General features: G+C 36.4%; 1 protein-coding gene across 2 annotated transcripts in view; it reads left to right on the top strand.

The window, feature by feature from the left end:
- The window catches only part of MED23 (mediator complex subunit 23), a 42,990-nt gene extending 24,602 nt beyond the window's left edge, over nt 1-18,388 (top strand). For both annotated transcript variants that reach the window (XM_040239208.1, XM_040239206.1), the window contains 14 exons: nt 669-843; nt 1,487-1,650; nt 3,992-4,116; nt 5,157-5,362; nt 5,451-5,631; nt 6,921-7,091; nt 7,550-7,766; nt 9,425-9,661; nt 10,605-10,770; nt 11,336-11,408; nt 13,926-14,140; nt 14,800-14,920; nt 15,654-15,785; nt 17,322-18,388. In XM_040239208.1, the coding sequence (XP_040095142.1) occupies nt 669-843; nt 1,487-1,650; nt 3,992-4,116; nt 5,157-5,362; nt 5,451-5,631; nt 6,921-7,091; nt 7,550-7,766; nt 9,425-9,661; nt 10,605-10,770; nt 11,336-11,408; nt 13,926-14,140; nt 14,800-14,920; nt 15,654-15,785; nt 17,322-17,489 (2,351 nt within the window). In that variant the 3' untranslated portion in view covers nt 17,490-18,388. The remainder of the gene's footprint in view (nt 1-668; nt 844-1,486; nt 1,651-3,991; nt 4,117-5,156; nt 5,363-5,450; nt 5,632-6,920; nt 7,092-7,549; nt 7,767-9,424; nt 9,662-10,604; nt 10,771-11,335; nt 11,409-13,925; nt 14,141-14,799; nt 14,921-15,653; nt 15,786-17,321) is intronic.
- The last annotated feature ends 732 nt before the right edge of the window (nt 18,389-19,120 follow it).

Below are 19,120 nucleotides of genomic sequence, written 5' to 3'. Positions count from 1 at the left end.
TAAGCTTTCTTAGCAGAAAGGAATGGGTTATGATATAATTTGTATATTAAAAAATGATCCTCATGCTTTGAAAGGTTGAGAACATCAACTTTATTAAAATAATTTAAATGATAACTAAATAAAAATAAATGAAGACATGAGGAAGGCTAGAGTAATTTTTTCCCATTTCCTGGCTCTTTACTTTCACAGATGAACTTGACTATCATTTTTCAAATTCCAAAGAAAAATGCAAACTTGGTGTTACAATAAGAATCTGAATTTTCTTCCTTACAAAGTGAAAATGAAAGTCGCTCAGTTGTGTCCAACTCTTTGCGACCCCATGGACTATACAGTCCATGGAATTCTCCAGGCCAGAAGTGGGTAGCCGTCCCCTTCTCCAGGGGATCTTCCCTTCTCCAGGGGATATTCCCTTCTCCAGGGGATCGAACCCAGGTCTCCTGCATTGCAGGCGGATTCTTTACCAGCTGAGCCACCAAGGAAGTCCTCTTCCTTATAATTAAAGTACAAATTATGGAGAAAATTGGGGAAATACATGTGTGTATCTATGTGTTTGCATGTGTGTGTGTTCATGATCAAAATCTTTGCATAGATTTTACTCGATGTGACTTTTCTTTAAGTATTTTTTAATTCATAGCTTTTACTGATTGATGTCTTAAATTTTCTTCAAGGTCAGCTTCTGCCAACTGTTTTTAAGTCTCACGCCTGGGGTATCTTGCACACTCTTCTTGAGATGTTCAGCTACCGGATGCACCACATTCAGCCCCATTACAGAGTTCAGCTCCTAAGTCATCTTCATACTTTGGCTGCAGTTGCACAAACAAACCAGAACCAGCTCCATCTCTGGTGAGCTCACTGGAGACTGTCTGTCCTTGGATTTGTTAGAAAATTTGTTTGAGATGGCGAACTTAATCCATTACCTTATAACATTCACTGTCATAAAATTCCTCTGCTTCTGGAGTGTTTTATTTCCAGTATAGAAAAAGTAGAGTTCAACTTCTTAAATAGAAACCTACTAAGATAGTTGAATCATTGCTTGGGGAATTTGGACTGAGAACAAGTACTTCCACTACCTTTGACATTGTGTTTTAACTTAGTGCTTATTTAGGTTATGGTTAAAGTATCATGTTATTTTGATTTTGCTCTAATTGAAAATATATTCCAAAATTTTAAAGATGTCATTTTTGAAACGCTGTGTATCCAGGTGACATTTTTTTTTTTTTAGCCCTTAAAGCTACACGCTATCTTTTTCAAATGGGTAAAAATGTCAGATGATTTTTACTATTAAATTTGACACCTCAGATTTTTCAAAACAAGTTAAGCAAAGCTTGTTTTCACACAAAAGAGTTTGTTTTTAATCAAAGAAGAGAAATTTATAGTTTGCATGTTTCCCCATTGTGATTAACCTAGAATTGCATTCAGTTCTAGAGTTCAGAGTTTATATGCAGCTTAACTTTTTCATGATTGTGTTTGTTCTCCCACTTTGCAGTGTTGAGAGCACTGCACTCAGGCTTATAACAGCACTAGGTAGCTCAGAAGTACAGCCGCAGTTTACACGTTTCCTCAGTGATCCCAAGACGGTGCTCTCAGCGGAATCCGAAGAACTGAACCGTGCCTTGATACTGACCTTAGCTAGAGCAACTCACGTAACAGGTACAGTGACCATGCAGCCACCAGCCACAGAAACAGACGTGTCAGAGCGTGCTGTGTCTCCTGACTGCTGGCCTGGGGGTGGGGGGAACATATGAGAAGATTCTTCTCACTTGTATCCAGAAAACCCAGTTGTTGTTTGGTTATCGTTACCATTTCAGTCATTAAAGCAAGTTCTTCTTTACTACCATTTTAACTTGCTTGAACATCAGTTTTTAGTCGTCTGACATTTTAAAGTCATGGTTCCTGAGCTTTTTGGTCTCAGGGACCACATTATACTCAATAATAATAATAATAATGATTAAAATTCCCAAACATTTTCTGTTTATATGGATTATATCAATGATATTTGCTTTGTTAGGTATTACAGTAGGACTTTTTAAGATCTGACTCATTTTAAAATAACAATAAAAAGCCTATTGCATGTAAACATAAATAGTGTAATTTTTGGTATAAAGGAATATAGCTGAATTTAATGTCTGGTATAAAGGAACATAGCTGAATTCTCTTACATTCCACCTATTATAGGTGTTATTTTAGAAGAAGTAAGTAAAAAAAAACAAACACTATGGTTTCACATAGATATGAGGTTGGGAAGGGAAAGAGTATTTTAAATAGCTTTTTTAGCTAATTATGAATCTGCTTTAATGTTACACAAAATTGAAAAATTGGTCGTTTCTTAAATTTTCGTTGCAATATAGAATCCAAAGTCCTATCAGAGAACTCTGTACTCTGTCACATTATAATCCAATGATCTATTTTATACATTTACTGGATTTTGTTTTCATGCATATTTTAACTTTATGGATTGGTTTTTTGGAAAACATTGATTTACTGGATTACCTAGGTAGATTTATAAATGTTGATACATTTCATTATAAAGTATCAGAAAATTATATTTTTTAACCTTGCTACAAATTTCATTAGGAAGAAAGTCTTTAAGTTTTAGAAAGCTATTAGGCTTGTGGTAGTGGATACAAGTTTTCCAAAATTCAAATTTTCGCTTGAAAGGTCAAATTTTATCATTGGTGAAAGATACAGTTATTTGTTCTTCTTAAAGTTAGAGGCTCCCTTTATTAATTTTCAAGAAAAATATCTCCCTAATGCCCAAATCTGAAAAACTATATGTAATTTCAAGTAAAATTGGGATTCCATGACAAAAGAGCTATTTTGACTCAATATTCAATCACAAGGTATTTTTCCTCCAGATAACCTTCATATTTTGATATGTAGCTGGAACACTTTATGCATACTTCCATTTTATCACACAAGATGTTACAAACAGATGTACTTAAGGGCTGAGACATAATCTTTTTTACAATTTTATCAGAGATAGTCTTAAGTGAAACTGGCAGTTTTTTTCCTGCTAAGAGTGTGTTGTGGTGAAGATTACAATGGCTATGAGTATAATTTGGTACCACTGTTTGATTTGTTCCAACGGCCAGCAGTATTACCCCACCATTGCTTTTGCACCATCAGTGCACATTTCAACATGGTAAAAAGGCCAATGGTATCTTAGTATTATTTTAATAGTGTTGACCTCATCAAATTCTGGAAAGATATTGGGGACCCACAAAGTCTGCAGACCACACTTTGAGAATGGCTATTTTAGAGAAATAGTTACTGAATTTAGCAACCTCAAATACATTTGTGTATACTGTCTTATTTTACATAAATAAACCTCTTTGATTTAGAGGATTATAGACTATAGGTGTTTCAATCACCAGAAAAGATATCTGCTATACTTTAACAGTTCTATTTCCTTGGCTCAGTAAAGTAATAATACCTCACTGCTGCTACAGCTGCTGCTGCTAAGTCTCTTCAGTTGTGTCCTACTCTGTGTGACCCCATAGACGGCAGCCCACCAGGCTCCCATCCCTGGGATTCTCCAGGCAAGAATACTGGAGTGGGTTGCCATTTCCTTCTCCAATGCATGAAAGTGAAAAGTGAAAGTGGAGTCGCTCAGTTGTGTCCGACTCCTCACGACCCCATGGACTGCAGCCCACCAGGCTCCTCCATCCATGGGATTTTCCAGGCAAGAGTACTGGAATGGGGTGCCATTGCCTTCTCCTGTCAGGAGTGAATTAAATGAGCAGCCGTGGTGGGCCTGTATCACTGTTACATCATTGATGTTCTGTAATCTTAAAAAAAAAGGTACCAAATGTCTTTCGTATTTTTTTCACTAGTTATCTTCATTATTTACTGATGCGATTACTAGTTAAGTGGTGAATGCTCTGCTGTGGAATTCTCTGACTGTACAAACTTGTGACTTTTTCTATGATATCATCTATGAATTATGGACATGATCTTTTATATCTGGGTTACATTTATTTGTTTGTGTTAGATTTTTTTACAGGCTCTGATTCAATTCAGGGAACTTGGTGTAAAGACATACTGCAGACCATCATGAGTTTTACTCCTCATAATTGGGCTTCACATACTCTTAGTTGTTTTCCAGGCCCACTACAGGTAATTTTGTTTTGAATTATATATTGAATGTACAGTATATGAAATCAGTCTTCCCAGTTATTGTGTTATTCTGGAGAGTTTTGATGACATCCAAAGAAAATTAGCTTTTATTTCTTTTTTTGTAAATCTTTATTACTCCCAAAATCTCTTGAGTTGTTCCTTGTCCTATTAAAGGACCGGATGTGTCTCTAAAACTGTAATTGTTATGGCTTCATCTTATTAGTTAACAGTTTTAGAATCTTGTGAGGTGTAACACATGCCCTAAACAATTCTTTCTCTCTCATTGAACAGTAATGGGGAGAAACACAATGTAGTGGGGCTTCACAGAATGCACACATGTACATTTGACAGATTTTTTTTTTTAATCATACAAGAGAGAAAAGCTATAAACTTGGCTATTATAATATGGAGAAAGGAAAACCTCATCTGTCTTCTAATTTTCAGAGAAAATTTTAAGCATAGTAAACATCTGTTTTCTATAACTTCTAATAGGACTGGAACAGTAGGTCTCAAACTTATCAGAATCCCCTGGAGAGGTGGTTTAGCTAGACTCGTAGTCTAGCTGCAGAGCTTCTGATTGATTAAGTCTGAGATGAGACCCAAGAATTCATATTTCTTACAGGTCTGAGGTCATGCTAATACTGATGGTCTGGGGACCATACTCTGAGAACCATCTGGCTAGCGTAATGGATTTTCCTCATAGAGATATTAAAATATGTAATGGAAGAGTACATATGTATCTTTTTCTTTTTCTCTTTTTTCAAAGATGAGCAGAAGTATCAACAGATGACTGAAGAAAGTTTGAATTCAGGTTTGCTTGGAATTTCTGTTTAGAAAATCTAGGAAAGGAATCTTACAGATAATCCAATCAAAGCCTTTGTATTTTTCCAATATAGAAATTTAGGCCTTGATTACTGAGTTACTTGAGGGTACATGGAATTTATTAGTGTTAGAGTCAAGCCTGAAACTGGTTTCTTGATTCTACAGCTAGTACCCTTTTCACTATAGCCATTAAAATAAACTTCTGATCTTCCTTGTAGGCATTCTTTAAACAAAATAATGTACCTCAGGAGAGTCGTTTTAATCTGAAAAAAAATGTGGAGGAGGAGTATAGGAAGTGGAAGTCAATGACCAACGAAAATGACATCATCACCCACTTTTCTGCACAACGTTCTCCTCCTCTCTTCCTTTGTCTGCTCTGGAAAATGCTCCTGGAAACAGATCATATTAATCAGATTGGCTTTAGGTAAGTCGTAAACCTAGATGTGCATTCTGTTTGTCAGTCCATTATACTATACAGCAGTGTAATTTATTTTTTACTCTCTGCTTTCCAGAGTACTGGAGAGAATTGGAGCCAGGGCTTTAGTAGTCCATGTGAGAACATTTGCAGATTTCCTGGTATACGAGTTCTCTACGTCAGCTGGAGGTCAGCAACTCAACAAATGCATTGAAATTCTTAATGATATGGTATGGAAGTACAACATTGTTACACTGGACAGATTGATTCTCTGCCTGGTAAGAATACACTTACTTAAGAACAGATTTCTAAGCAGTCTCATTCTCTTTGGATCAGTTAATGACTAATGGATCTTGTGCTGATCTGCTGTATGTTGTTCCTAGTAAAGTAAAAGTTGCTCAGTCGTGTCTGACACTTTGCGACCCCATGGACTATACAGTCCATGGAATTCTCCAGGCCAGGATACTGGAATGGGTAGCCTTTCCCTTCCCCAGGAGATCTTCCCAACCTAGGGATCGAACCCAGGTCTCCTGCATTGCAGGCAGGTTCTTTACTGTCTGAGCCACCAGGGATGCCCAAGAATACTAGAGTAGGTAGCCTATTCCTTCTCCAGGGGATCTTCCTGACCCAGAAATAAAACTGGGGTCTCCTTCATTGCAGGTGGATTCTTTACCAGCTGAGCTACCAGGGAAGCCCCATATTGTTTTTAAAGATTTAATGAATTTATACTGTAAATCATGCATTGCTATCATTTCCCTGAGGAATTAAAGATTCCCCAGTTTCTTTATTCATCCATTCAGTAAGCATGTATTGAATATCTACTAAGTTGTATGTACAGAAGGTATAGAAGTAAGAAAGACAGATGTGGTCCTGGCTTTGCAATGCTCTGAAATGATTCTCAAAAACTCCTAGAAGAGGCAGGAAGTAGTAAAAAAAGAAAAGTCATTGAGTTTTTTTTTGGAGTGCTAATAACCATTTATGTATACTTCGGTAGCCATAATATATAAGAAGCTGAATGCTTCTTACAGTCACCCAGTATTCTCCAAGTGGTTTTTTTTCTCCTGACTTTGATGTCTATTTCAGGCCAAATTTTAAGAAAAATCACTGAATCAGGCTGGAAACTGCTACATGTTTTAATACTATAGTAGTAATATTTGAAGGGTTTAAGTGCTTAACATTCACCTCTCAGCTCTAGAGCATAGATATAAAGATGGTTAGAGTCTAGTAAGGGAAATAAGGTAAGTCTATGAATCAGTAAATAAAAGAGTAAGTTAGAGGTATAGGGAAAGTATTACCAGGCAGCACTGAAAGATCACATCTGCTTAGGTGATGGGTCTTGAAGAGAGGGTTAAATTTCAAAAAATAAAGATGGACATTCCAGGTGAGAGCCAAAACTAGGCAAAAAGGGGTCAGGCATGTTTGGGGAATGCTGAACAATTATTTTGGGGTGGATTATACAATAAAGTTCTAATTGTGAGATTTTACTATTTTCAAATTTAGGCTCTTTGGAGCCTTGCTTTTGCATAGGTTGGTCATTTTCATTTAATTGTTCTGTTTTTCTCCAAAGGCCATGCGTAGCCACGAAGGGAATGAAGCCCAGGTTTGTTATTTCATAATTCAGTTGCTGTTACTCAAGCCAAATGATTTTAGAAATCGAGTAAGTGACTTTGTGAAGGAAAATTCCCCAGAACACTGGCTACAGAATGACTGGCACACCAAGCACATGAATTATCACAAGGTACTAATTAAAATTAGTGCTTCGCTTCATCCTTTTTAAGGCCAGACTTTAGGTCTTTGACTGACTGACTCGGCCGCTTTCTCTGCAGGTCTGTCTTTTTCTCTCCGGTCTGTCCTTTTCTCTCCGGTCTGTGTAGAAGTGACTCAGCTGCCTGAACTTTCTCAAGGTTCTAGAGTCTCTCTAATGTTAAGAACAAATTGAAACTACAGTTTTAGTGGATGTGGGTACTTACAATAGAAAATGAAGAGTTAAACCCAGTCCTTTCATATGTAAATCTCTTTTGGTATATCTTTAGGAGAATAGAAATTTTTGTTAAGGACTCTAGATTTCATTGCATTGCCGGAGCAAACACAGTTTTATATTATTTGAAAAATGGCAGGTTTATTTAGTTTAGTTTTTTTTTTTTAAGAAAATTAAAAAAGATGCCCTAAACATTTACCATTTCCTCACTTCCACAGAAATACCCGGAGAAGCTCTATTTTGAGGGCCTGGCGGAGCAAGTTGATCCTCCTGTGCCGATACAGTCTCCATATCTGCCCATCTATTTTGGAAATGTGTGTCTCCGATTCCTCCCAGTGTTTGATATAGTAATCCACAGGTTTTTAGAGTTGCTCCCGGTATCCAAATCACTGGAGACTCTACTAGATCACCTGGGAGGCTTATATAAATTTCATGGTGAGCTTTTTCAAATTTTAATTCCATCTAAGCTCTCTATAGACAGAAGTAGGCTGAACATGATCATATGGTTAACAATAGGTATAAAGGTTTTATTTTAATAATTTTTAATAAAAGCATTTTCAGGAAAAGTGCTGTGTGATGATACCCTATGTATAAAATAGACAACATAAAAATATCAATAGGTAAATTATAGCAAAAATAAGTAATATGCCTTATTTTATATATCATGTGATTAATTATCAAATCAGTACAGAAAGAGAGAAGTATTAGTTCAGAACAGATGGATATTTCTGTGAACTAAATGGGTCTTGGCAAGCTACTTGGATGGGTATGGTTTGAACTATAATGTATGTGATTTTTATAAACAAAAAGAAGAGAGCAAAATAGGCAGGAGAAATCTTTTGGAAAAATCATGGAGGAATTAAAAACAGGGCATTTTTTTAAAACAATTGCCTCATTGGGCTAAATGGTACCTGGCAGTTCATCACTGTAAATGATGAGAAGTTCTGGTATTATAATCTACAGATAATGGAGAATTAACTAGAAGTTCTTGAGTAAAGTCATGGTATGGAAAGCATTATTTTAGAAAGGTGAGTCCAGTTCTAGTAGCAGCATGTCTTGGAAAGAGGAAGCCATTTCAAAGACTTGGTGTCAGTTAGCATCTAAACAAGTATGGTGACACCGAAAATGAGAAGAAAGGGAGAGTCAAGAGTAGGAATTGAGCTTGGTTGACCAGTTATGGGGATAATATCGAAAGAAAGAAATCAAGGACAACTCTAAAGTTTTGAGCCTGGTAACCGAGAACAGTGAAGTCAGTGACAGAACATGGAAGTCCTGGAGCAGCCACGGTAGGGGGATAGAGAGTATTTATCTGGCGGGGTGATGGGGGTTGGTGGGGAGGCAGTTCTTCTTAGTGCTTGATCTAAGATATCTCCTTTATCTAAGATATCTCCCTTCATAGCAGAAATCTGAATTGCATTTTAGGACTGCAGAGTAGATATTGAAGTTCAAGGGAGCTTTCCTTTAAAAATACTCTTCTTTTTGGATTGGGTAACATATGCACCTGATGCAGTGAAAGTGGTCAGTCCCACCCCTGTCCTCTAGCTTATTCTTGTATCTCCTCCTTTCTTTCCCTGTAGGCAGTCACTGTTACCAGTTTCTTGTGTATCCTACCTTAAATATTCTGGGGTGGGTAGTTTATTTTTTTTTCACAAATATACACATTACTTTTTATTAACCTTTATAAGGTTTTACAGTTGATTATTTTGTATCAGATCATACAAAGCTGCTTCATACATGCCACGATGAACTTAACCAGTCCCCTGTTTTCATCATGTAGGCTATTCTAATCTTTTGCTAGTATAAACAGGCTGCGGCTACATTGCATACACATACATCATTTTTGCAGGAAAATTTCCAGGAGTGGAACTGCTACATCTAAATGTGATGCATATCCTTCAGTAGAAGCTGTGTATGTTGTTAGAAGCCTTCTGCCTTGTCCTAAAATAAAAATAGCCATTGTATGCAATTGCCTAACATGTGTAATAGCTTTATAATCTTCTGAGATATTTTTTGGCAATCTTGAGAATAGATCAGTTTTTCACAGTTGTCAGTAACCAGGAAAACATTGTAGTGATCTGTTTTCTTCTTGGCAGATCGTCCAGTGACTTATTTGTACAATACTCTGCATTATTATGAAATGCACCTGAGAAATCGTGAAAGTCTCAAACGAAAACTTGTCCATGCAATCATTGGGTCGCTCAAGGATAACCGACCACAGGGCTGGTGTCTAAGTGACACTTACCTGAAAAATGCTATGAATGCACGAGAAGACAATCCCTGGGTCCCAGACGACTCTTACTACTGCAAATTGATTGGCAGACTAGTAGATAATATCCTTTTTATTGTGATTTTCCAGACTCTTCAGAAATAACTGTATGTTGATTTGTGTGAACATATATTGTCATTTTAAATATTCCAAAGTTTTTATATATTCTAAGACTTCAGTTTTTTAGAACATTTTATTTTTTAATTTTTATTTCTGTAACGGTTTTAAAGTCTTAAATCAGCAGCATAATGCCAGATAGGCAGAAATTTAAAAAAAAAAAAAAAAAAAACCTTAGAGAAGAGATTTGTTTCAAAGAAAAACATTCCTAAATAAATATACTATGTATAATAGTACATGCATTTGTTCTGTGGAGAACATAGAACTCTGTTGCTTTAAATAAATCCCTGAATAATTTTTAAAACATTAGTAGATAATAGTAAAACATTTTTTTTTGTAGTGAAACAGATTCTATATTGGTATTTTCTTTCTTTACTTCTGTTTTAAATTATTAACCCACTATACTTAATGTATCTATACACTATGCCACTCTATTTTCTAAATAGAGCAGTTTTACATGTATAGGCCTGATTTAATTTTCCTACACGGGAATTCCTTCCTGAAGTAAAAGAGCTACTCATGAGAAAGTAGTGTTCTTATTAACTTTCCTACAACTAAAAGAAAATAGGTTGATAAAGCCTTCGGATACCTTGGCTGCATCTACAGCTTCATGTCACAGTAATAAGAACCCACTTATATAAGACCAGTCATAGATACCTGTGGCTGATCACATGGTTGCTATCAACACATGTCACATTTATTTGTATTCAGTTTGTATTATTTGCCTCTTAAGGTCTCCAATAAATCACTTATTGAGGGCTCATAATCAGATATATTGATAATCAAATGAAATATTTACATATTGAACCTTTGAAAACTATAAAGCACTATACAAACAGGAGCCTTTAATCTCAGAATTATCAACCAGTTATTGCTTTAATCATCTGCACCGATGGCTGGCAAATCTCCTGGTCCATTCCCAAACTGTGACTGGAGGTTCAATGAGTTTCCCAACCCCGCTGCCCACGCACTGCATGTTACTTGTGTGGAACTCATGGCCTTGGCTGTTTCCGGCCAGGATGTTGGAAATGCTCTTCTAAATGTTGTCCTGAAGAGGTGTGTATCCTGTTTCATGCGATAAGATTTAGTGTTTAAGAGAATGATAATTTTATTTGGAGCTATGAGACACACCCGTTGTCCCAAGGCCAGGGCACATTGACTAGTGACTATCTTTAGGTTCCAGATCTTGTCTTAGTGATAAAGGTGAAATGGAATGAGCCCTGAACAGCCAGAAAACCTGGGTTTGTTCCTTCTTCTACTCTTTATTAGCTGTTTGACATTTAACTTAGGAATAATGTTAACTTCTCCCTAAAGACAGTCTTTCAAGATTTTCTTCTTAAAGGCCAATAATAAAGTAGGGGATAATGATTGGAGAATAAATGTAAAGTAGTGAAATAGGCTTTCAGCTCAGCAACCATTGTTAAAGAAGAAAATTGAAAAAATTGAGAAGCCTTACTTAGCTTTTATTTATATTTTTACTCACTAAAAACCCATTGTAGTTTTATTGAAACAGATCAGTTGTCAGCCCCCAAATTATATATATTCTCAAAGTAAGATACAGTGGCAACCATATAAAATGGTTTTATAATTTCACCTTTTTGTTCTTTTTCCCAACTAATAGCCAGCCTTTAGTGCCAAGAGAGAACATTACAGCATGGATGAACGCCATTGGATTGATCATCACCGCCCTACCAGTAAGTTAATCATTGCAATTTAAACAATGTCATCAGGCAACTAATGACATGTTTCGTTTTTTTTTTTTCCACTTTATTATTACTTCTGAAATCTACAGTGCCTCTTTTGCATCAGATCTAAATAAATCTATCTGACTATGGGTCCCTGCATCCCTTGGTCCCACTCCTATCCAACCTTAGTTTTCCAGTTAAAATCTGATCTATTTTTGACCCCTTAACTTATTATGTATCTAGATCCTTTCAGTTCAGTTCAGTTCAGTCGCTCAGTCATGTCCAACTCTTTGCGACTCCATGGACTGCAGCATGCCAGGCCTCCCTATCCATCACCAACTTCTGGAGTTTACTCAAATCTCATCCTCTGGCATCCCCTTCTCCTCCCGCCTTCAATCTTTCCCAGCATCAGGGTCTTTTCAAATGAGTCAGCTCTTTGCATCAGGTGGCCAAAGTATTGGAGTTTCAGCTTCAGCATCAGTCCTTCCAGTGAATATTCAGGACTAATTTCCTTTAGGATGAACTGGATGGATCTCCTTGCAGTCCAAGGGACTGCATCAATTCTTTGGTGCTCAGCTTTCTTCACACTCCAACTCTCACATCCATACATGACTACTGGAAAAACCATAGCCTTGACTAGATGGACCTTTGTTGGCAAAGTAATGTCTCTGTTTTTTAATATGCTGTCTAGGTTGGTCATAACTTTTCTTCCAAGGAGTAAGCATCTTTTAATTTCATGGCTGCAGTAACCATCTGCAGTGATTTTTGGAGTCCCAAAAAATAGTCAGCCACCGTTTACACTGTTTCTCCGTCTGTTTGCCATTAAGTGATGGGACCAGATGACATGATCTTTGTTTTCTGAATGTTGAGCTTTAAGCCAACTTTTTCACTCTCCTCTTTCACTTTCATCAAGAAGCTCTTCACTTTCTGCCATAAGGGTGGTGTCATCTGCCTATCTGAGGTTATTTATATTTCTCCTGGCAATCTTGATTCCACCTTATGCTTCATCCAGCCCAGTGTTTCTCATGATGTACTCCGCATATAAGCTGAATAAGCACGCTAACAATATACAGCCTTGACGTACTCCTTTTCCTATTTGGAACCAGTCTGTTGTTCCAGGTCTTCCACTAACTGTTGCTTCCTGACCTGCATACAGATTTCTCAAGAGGCAGGTCAGGTGGTCTGGTATTCCCATCTTTTTCAGAATTTTCCACAGTTTATTGTAATCCACACAGTTAAAGGTTTTGGCATAGTCAGTAAAGCAGAAATTGATATTTTTCTCGAACTCTCTTGATTTTCGATGATCCAGCAGATGTTGGCAATTTGATCTCTGGTTCTTCTGCTTTTTCTAAAACCAGCTTGAACATCTGGAAGTTCACGGTTCATGTATTGTTGAAGCCTGGCTTAGAGAATTTTGAGCATTACTTTTCTAGCATGTGAGATGAGTGCAATTGTGCAGTAGTTTGAGCAGTCTTTGGCATTTCCTTTCTTTGGGACTGGAATGAAAACTGACCTTTTCCAGTCCTGTAGCCACTGCTGAGTTTTCCAAATTTGCTGGCATATTGAGTGCAGCACTTTCACAGCATCATCTTTTAGGATTCGAAATAGCTCAACTGGAATTCCATCACCTCCACTAGCTTTGTTCGTAATGATGCTTCCTAAGGCCCACTTGACTTCCCATTCCAGGATGTCTGGCTCTAGGTGAGTGATCACTCCATCGTGATTATCTGGGTTGTGAAGATCTTTTTGGTACAGTTCTTCTGTGTATTCTTGCCACCTCTTCTTAATATCTGCTGCTTCTGTTAGGTCCATAACATTTCTGTCCTTTATTGAGCTCATCTTTGCATGAAATGTTCCCTTGGTATCTCTAATTTATCCTTTCCTCCTGCAAATGATGTTTGTTGAGACATTTTTCAGGTACTTCTGCCATATAAGAGAATATACCAGGATGCTTTTCCTTCTGTTACCTTCCCTAAAGCCTACTCATTCTTTGCTAACTTAGGGCTTGCTTTTTCAGCGAAGCCTTCTATAACTCCTCCACTCATGCAGTCTCCCCCTCTGGGACCTCCACACATGTCTAGTCAGCACCACACAGATGTCTGACATCTTTGAGTGTCAGTAATATTGTCTAAAGCTGTACTTTCCAAACTTGTTTGATTTTGCATCTTTATGAATCACTTTTTCCTTACACTCCTCCAAAATATATACATATTTGTGAATTATAATTGTGTACCAGCATTACCTGTATAGTAAATATAGATAAAGTCAATTTACCATGTAGTAAATATCAGCTATTAAGTTAACTGGACAGACTGATGTCTGGAGCACTCTTAACTCACAGACGCTTCTCCCCAGGTTGTTATTGACTTAATTTGACTCATTGTGAAGCCACACAAGCTGGATAAATAGAAAACATTAAAGAATGAGAAAGTGCTATTATTTTAGGCTTTTGGAGTAGAATACTGGATATGGAGTGGATTACTAGAGAAATGGTGTTTTTCTTCAGGCTTTTTCTTGGTTTTAAAGGAGCCGTATTGGATTGTCCTTCACGATCGAATAGTGAGTGTTATCAGCAGTCCCAGCTTGACGTCTGAGACAGAGTGGGTCGGCTATCCTTTCCGGCTCTTCGATTTCACCGCTTGTCATCAGTCCTACTCTGAGATGAGCTGTAGCTACACGTTAGCTCTGGCGCATGCGGTGTGGCACCACTCCAGCATCGGGCAGCTTTCTCTCATTCCCAAGTAGGTGTTATGATTTCCTAAAAACATTTGACTTATTTTGTTTTTGGTTTTTAATCTCTTGTACACCTGGGGTATATACCTGATTCAGTGGAACAGCTTACACAGTAAAAGTCTTAAGTAGTTTCTGGGTATCAGAAAGCCTCCTTTATGTCAGAATTAATTGAAGAAAATTAATTTATATGTATAAGTAATAATCTGATATTCAGTTTTCCTTTACCATTTCAATGGGCTTAATCAAATGCATGATTTTTCCAGAATATATCGCAAAATTTGCCTTTTGCACTACATACCTGATACTAGCCTATCTTCTGATTATTATTTTTGACTGTATAATTGTATTAGTTAGATTTAAATTTCTTGAGAATGGCCTTTATATTAGTTGATTATTCTCTTTTTATTTCAAATAATTCACATTCCATCATTCAGTAATTGTACTATTAGGAATAACTCCTAAATCTGAAGTAAATTGTTTCAATAATCAAATGAAAATAAGAGCTAGTAGGAGATGTGAGATTAAGTAGAAATGTTACCAGAATTAAAATAAACTTTTAAAAAAATCACAGATTTTTCAAATACTTGGATAGGCTATATTAACAAAATTCAAACAATTTCACATTTAAAATCACAAGAAATTTTTTATTTTGATCTTTAAATTTTAGATTTCTCACTGAAGTACTTCTTCCTATAGTGAAGACTGAGTTCCAGTTGCTTTATGTGTACCACCTTGTGGGACCATTTTTACAAAGATTTCAGCAAGAGAGGACTCGATGTATGATAGAGGTAAAATTTAATCTGGGTTTTTGATGGTAAGATTAAGTTCTAAAAAGTATACTAAGGTTTCTTTCCTAGTGTTTTTCAAACTGTATATCATTACCATTAGTAGGAAAATCAGTTTAGCAGTATCTAAGAGCAGTGCTTAAGGCCTTAGCGTCCGCATAACTTAGTATGCCTATGAGTTTGGTGTGGGATGTGCTGAACTGGAGATGCAGGGGAAAATAGTCATCATCACGGCTGAGAAGAAAGCTAAAGATGGAGAAGTGCATTTGAGCATGTGCACTATAGTACAGAGGAATTCATCAAAGTCATGGGAATGACTGAAGTTGATCCCCTATAACAGAAGTGTAGAGAAGAGAGAATGCACCAAAGATAGAACTTTGAAGTGTTAGACATCCAATGGAACTAAGAAGGTACAGTATATAAAGGCTCCCTGAGACTACCAAGTATCCCAGAAATTGAGAAATGGTTTCCAGAAAAGGGGTTCTCTATCTCTTAATTTTAAATTTTAAATTAGGGAGAGAAAGTGTATTTAATCCCTATTTGGGGTCAGTTGGTAACACTCTGAATTCCATTATAAATGCAAGCAGTTTCATATCACTCATGTACATAGAGGTTTGTGTGATAGTGATAGTTCCTCAGCAAGGATGTTACCCTCTCTGCTGTTCTTGTCATGGAGACCAGCTGCATCATGACTGAACCATTTTTGACCATTTAAATAATTTTATTTGTTAAACAGATTGGTGTAGCATTTTATGACATGTTGCTGAATGTAGACCAGTGTAGCACCCACTTAAACTACATGGATCCCATCTGTGACTTCCTGTATCATATGAAGTATATGTTTACTGGTGACAGTGTAAAAGAACAAGTAAGTTCACTTTAATTATTTTTCAGTGATGTTTAGTTTTGAAAACTTAAACATGAGGGGACATATGTATACTTATAGTTGATTCACCTTGTATGGCAGAAACCAACATAACATTGTAAAGCAATCGTCTGCCAATTAAAAAAAAAAAAAACCTATTATAATTTCTCACACTTTTCCCCTTGGCATTTGCAACAAAACATCTGAAAATGACCTGAGGAGTTATTAATAGTAAACTCATCAGCGTGGCTACTGAAAAGATCAGAGAGGCCTTGTGTTGTGAGTGAAGCAGAGCTTGTTTTTCCCCACAGTGATTAGGGTACAGTGTGAGGACTTAAGACAAATTGCAGCATGACTACAAGATTAAAACCAGGAGGGTCGGGAGAATAACTAACGAAGTGTATTTAAAAACTGAGGGTGCTGAACTTGAATTTTTTTAACGACCTAGGGGATTAATTATATCCTAACTGTTTGAGTGGTAGGGGGTTGCCATTTGGCATAGGTATTAAATTTGTTCTGTGTCACTTTAAAAGGCATGCACACTTGTGAAGTTGAAGTTAAGTTGTGACTCAGCATATAAAGAGCCACTCCCTGGGAGGGCTGTTTCCAAGTGGAAAGAACCTCCTTAAATACCTCTTTAAATCCTGAGTTTCCTGTCTGTGGTAACTAGAATCTCAGCTCTTTTAGAAGGGTGGAGAGAAGGCAAATAGGTGAAGTTAAGTGACCGCCTCTCCATACTTTAATGTTATTTCTCTCTAAAATGGGAAAGGAATATACATTAATACACGTAAGCATGTAAATCCTAGTCTTCAGGATTCACTCTTTGAAGCTGGTGACATGGAGTTGGGATGGTGTTGACTCCTTTACACTTCCGCAGGATTATCAAGTGGAAACCAATACAGAAATGTTTTCTTTAGCTTATTCCTTATTTTTGAGCCTAAGAAACTTTGACACAAGGGAATACAGAAAGGAAGGATTTTTAATGGACTGATCTTTCCTGGTAAGATCCAAGAATATATAAGTAAAGCTAAGAAAGCTGTGGAACTACTTGATCTTTTTATTTCTTTAAAGCATTTTAAGTAAGAGTAAGTCTAATATGATTTAGTTTGAATTCCAGGTGTAAATGAAAACCAAAAAAAGTTAACTGTATAGATAAATGTTTTGAACCTGAGTTATTCAAAGATAAAAGATGGCATTTTAAAAGGATGAGTCCCTTGGTGGATGTGTAGAACACCCAGTGTAAACTCTACCAGCTTTTGGCAGGAGGGTGTATGTTTCTGTTAAGTGTATGCATATATAGATACACATATACAAATGTACATATATATAATATGTGTGTGAGGGACAACACATGCTTTTTTCAGGTAAGAAAGAAATAGTTTTATCTGCTTTTGTTAAAACACAAAATATGAGAGAAACTTCTCATCCACCTGTTCCACCCCCTGGTTTATTGTCTCAGGAAATGTGTAAGTCACCTCTTTAAAAGTGGGAAATTGAACTTCTCTGGTGAAAATGTTTTAATGTGCTTTTGTTTTTTAGGTAGAAAAGATTATCTGTAATTTAAAACCGGCTTTAAAACTCCGTCTTCGATTCATCACTCACATTAGCAAGATGGAACCGGCTGCCGTGCCCCCGCAAGCCGTCAGCAGCGGGTCTCCAGCACCTCAGTCTACTCAGGTGCCGGGGCCCCTGCCAGTGACTCAGTGAAGTAGAGTGTGCTGTGCTGAAGTGGACTCGAGTCTGTTAAATCTGAACCCGACAACGCTGCGTTGTGGTGGGGTAGAGGCAGCGGTGTTCAGATTGTTTTATTTTGATTCATATGGTGAATCTGTTGACTTCCAACTCCTGTCTTCCCTTTGCTTTGTCTCTAAGAGATCAAGTAAACTACACGTTGTTCATATCCACAACAAGGTATTAGAGCCACCTAGCAATACTGACATATCTGATCAAATAACTTTTACCAGGCACTCTCAATCTTTCCTGTTTTGGCCATTGTTTTTGTTTTTATTGTTTAGTATTAATAACTTACTCGGTCTTCAAATCCAGTTTCAAAGGCACCACACATGTAAAATAGTTATTACAAATTCTTTTATACATAAATCTCTCTTGGTATATCTTTGCAACAAGAGATTTTTGTTAAGTGAAGGATTCTAGATTTCATTGCATTATAGGAGCAAACACAATTTCATATTCTTTTTAAAATGGCTTAAACTTTTTATCGTAGATTTCCAAGTAAACAGGCTAATATTTCTATTGAGATAGATTGGCAAGTTTTTGCCTTTGCTGTGGACTTGAACTTACTATATGAAATGAGTTGGAAGCCATGTAAGGAAATAACATAACTTAAGAAAATCAATTTTCTTAATACCTGTTTTTAAAAATAAATCAGTTACTTTTCCAAGTTGACACACTTACCTGGCAGATGATGTGATTGTTTGAATTTTTATAGTCTTAAATTTTTTAAGTATTTATATTTTTAAATATCATATAATTTTGGTTCTTTAGAGTTTATTAGATTTTGAGAGACATACTGTTATTTTGGGAGGGTGGCATTAAGATTGTAAAAGACTTGGAAAATAATTAGTAAAATCTGTTGAATGAATAAATTGTCTGATTAATTACTTAGTTTGAATGAGCGTCTGCTGGGTGCCAGGCAATGTACTGGCTGGGTTAGAAGAGAGAACTGAGCCACCTCCATGGACTGTACACTATAGTCAGTGACTGACATTAACCTAGGAATTAAGAGGTGCTGATTTTTTTTTTTAAGAATTAGTGAGGTTTAACTGTGAACTTCTGTTTCCAAACCATTCCTCCTAGACCTTTATCTTCTTCATGATTCATATTTTTATAATCATTGGATCTTTATTTGCCATGCAAAGACAGCTTAAAATTTGTATAATGGTATAAACAATTTTTCTAAGCTAATGATATTCTTAAAATTCTCCAGAAATTTTATCCTAGAAATGATTTCAAGTATTATTCTTAACCTAGTCTCCATATATTCTTGCTGCCTCAAGGAATATATTACTTTGAGATCCCAGAATAGGAATAATTGTAACAATAGTATTATACAAATAGAATAAAGAAAAAAATTCCATGTCAGTTTCTTATGGACTTACACATTCCAGTTAATTTTATTAAAAATTCAGTTTTTCCTCTCTAGCTTAAAAAAAAGGGAATATGATTTCCCCAAATAGGGTTCTAAGAGGTTAGTATTAATCAGAGACATTAATAGAAGACAGAAGCTTAATTTGTGTTTAGATTACAGCTGAGAAAAAAATATTCATATCCATTACATCCTAAAATTTTTCTTTTTGAAAACTAATGATAACTTTAGA

Source organism: Oryx dammah, unplaced genomic scaffold (genome assembly GCF_014754425.2).
Source record: "Oryx dammah isolate SB20612 unplaced genomic scaffold, SCBI_Odam_1.1 HiC_scaffold_4, whole genome shotgun sequence".
Taxonomy (NCBI): Eukaryota; Metazoa; Chordata; class Mammalia; order Artiodactyla; family Bovidae; genus Oryx; species Oryx dammah.
The sequence above is the reverse complement of the archived record's forward strand: the minus strand, read 5'-3'. Positions and strand labels throughout refer to the sequence as shown.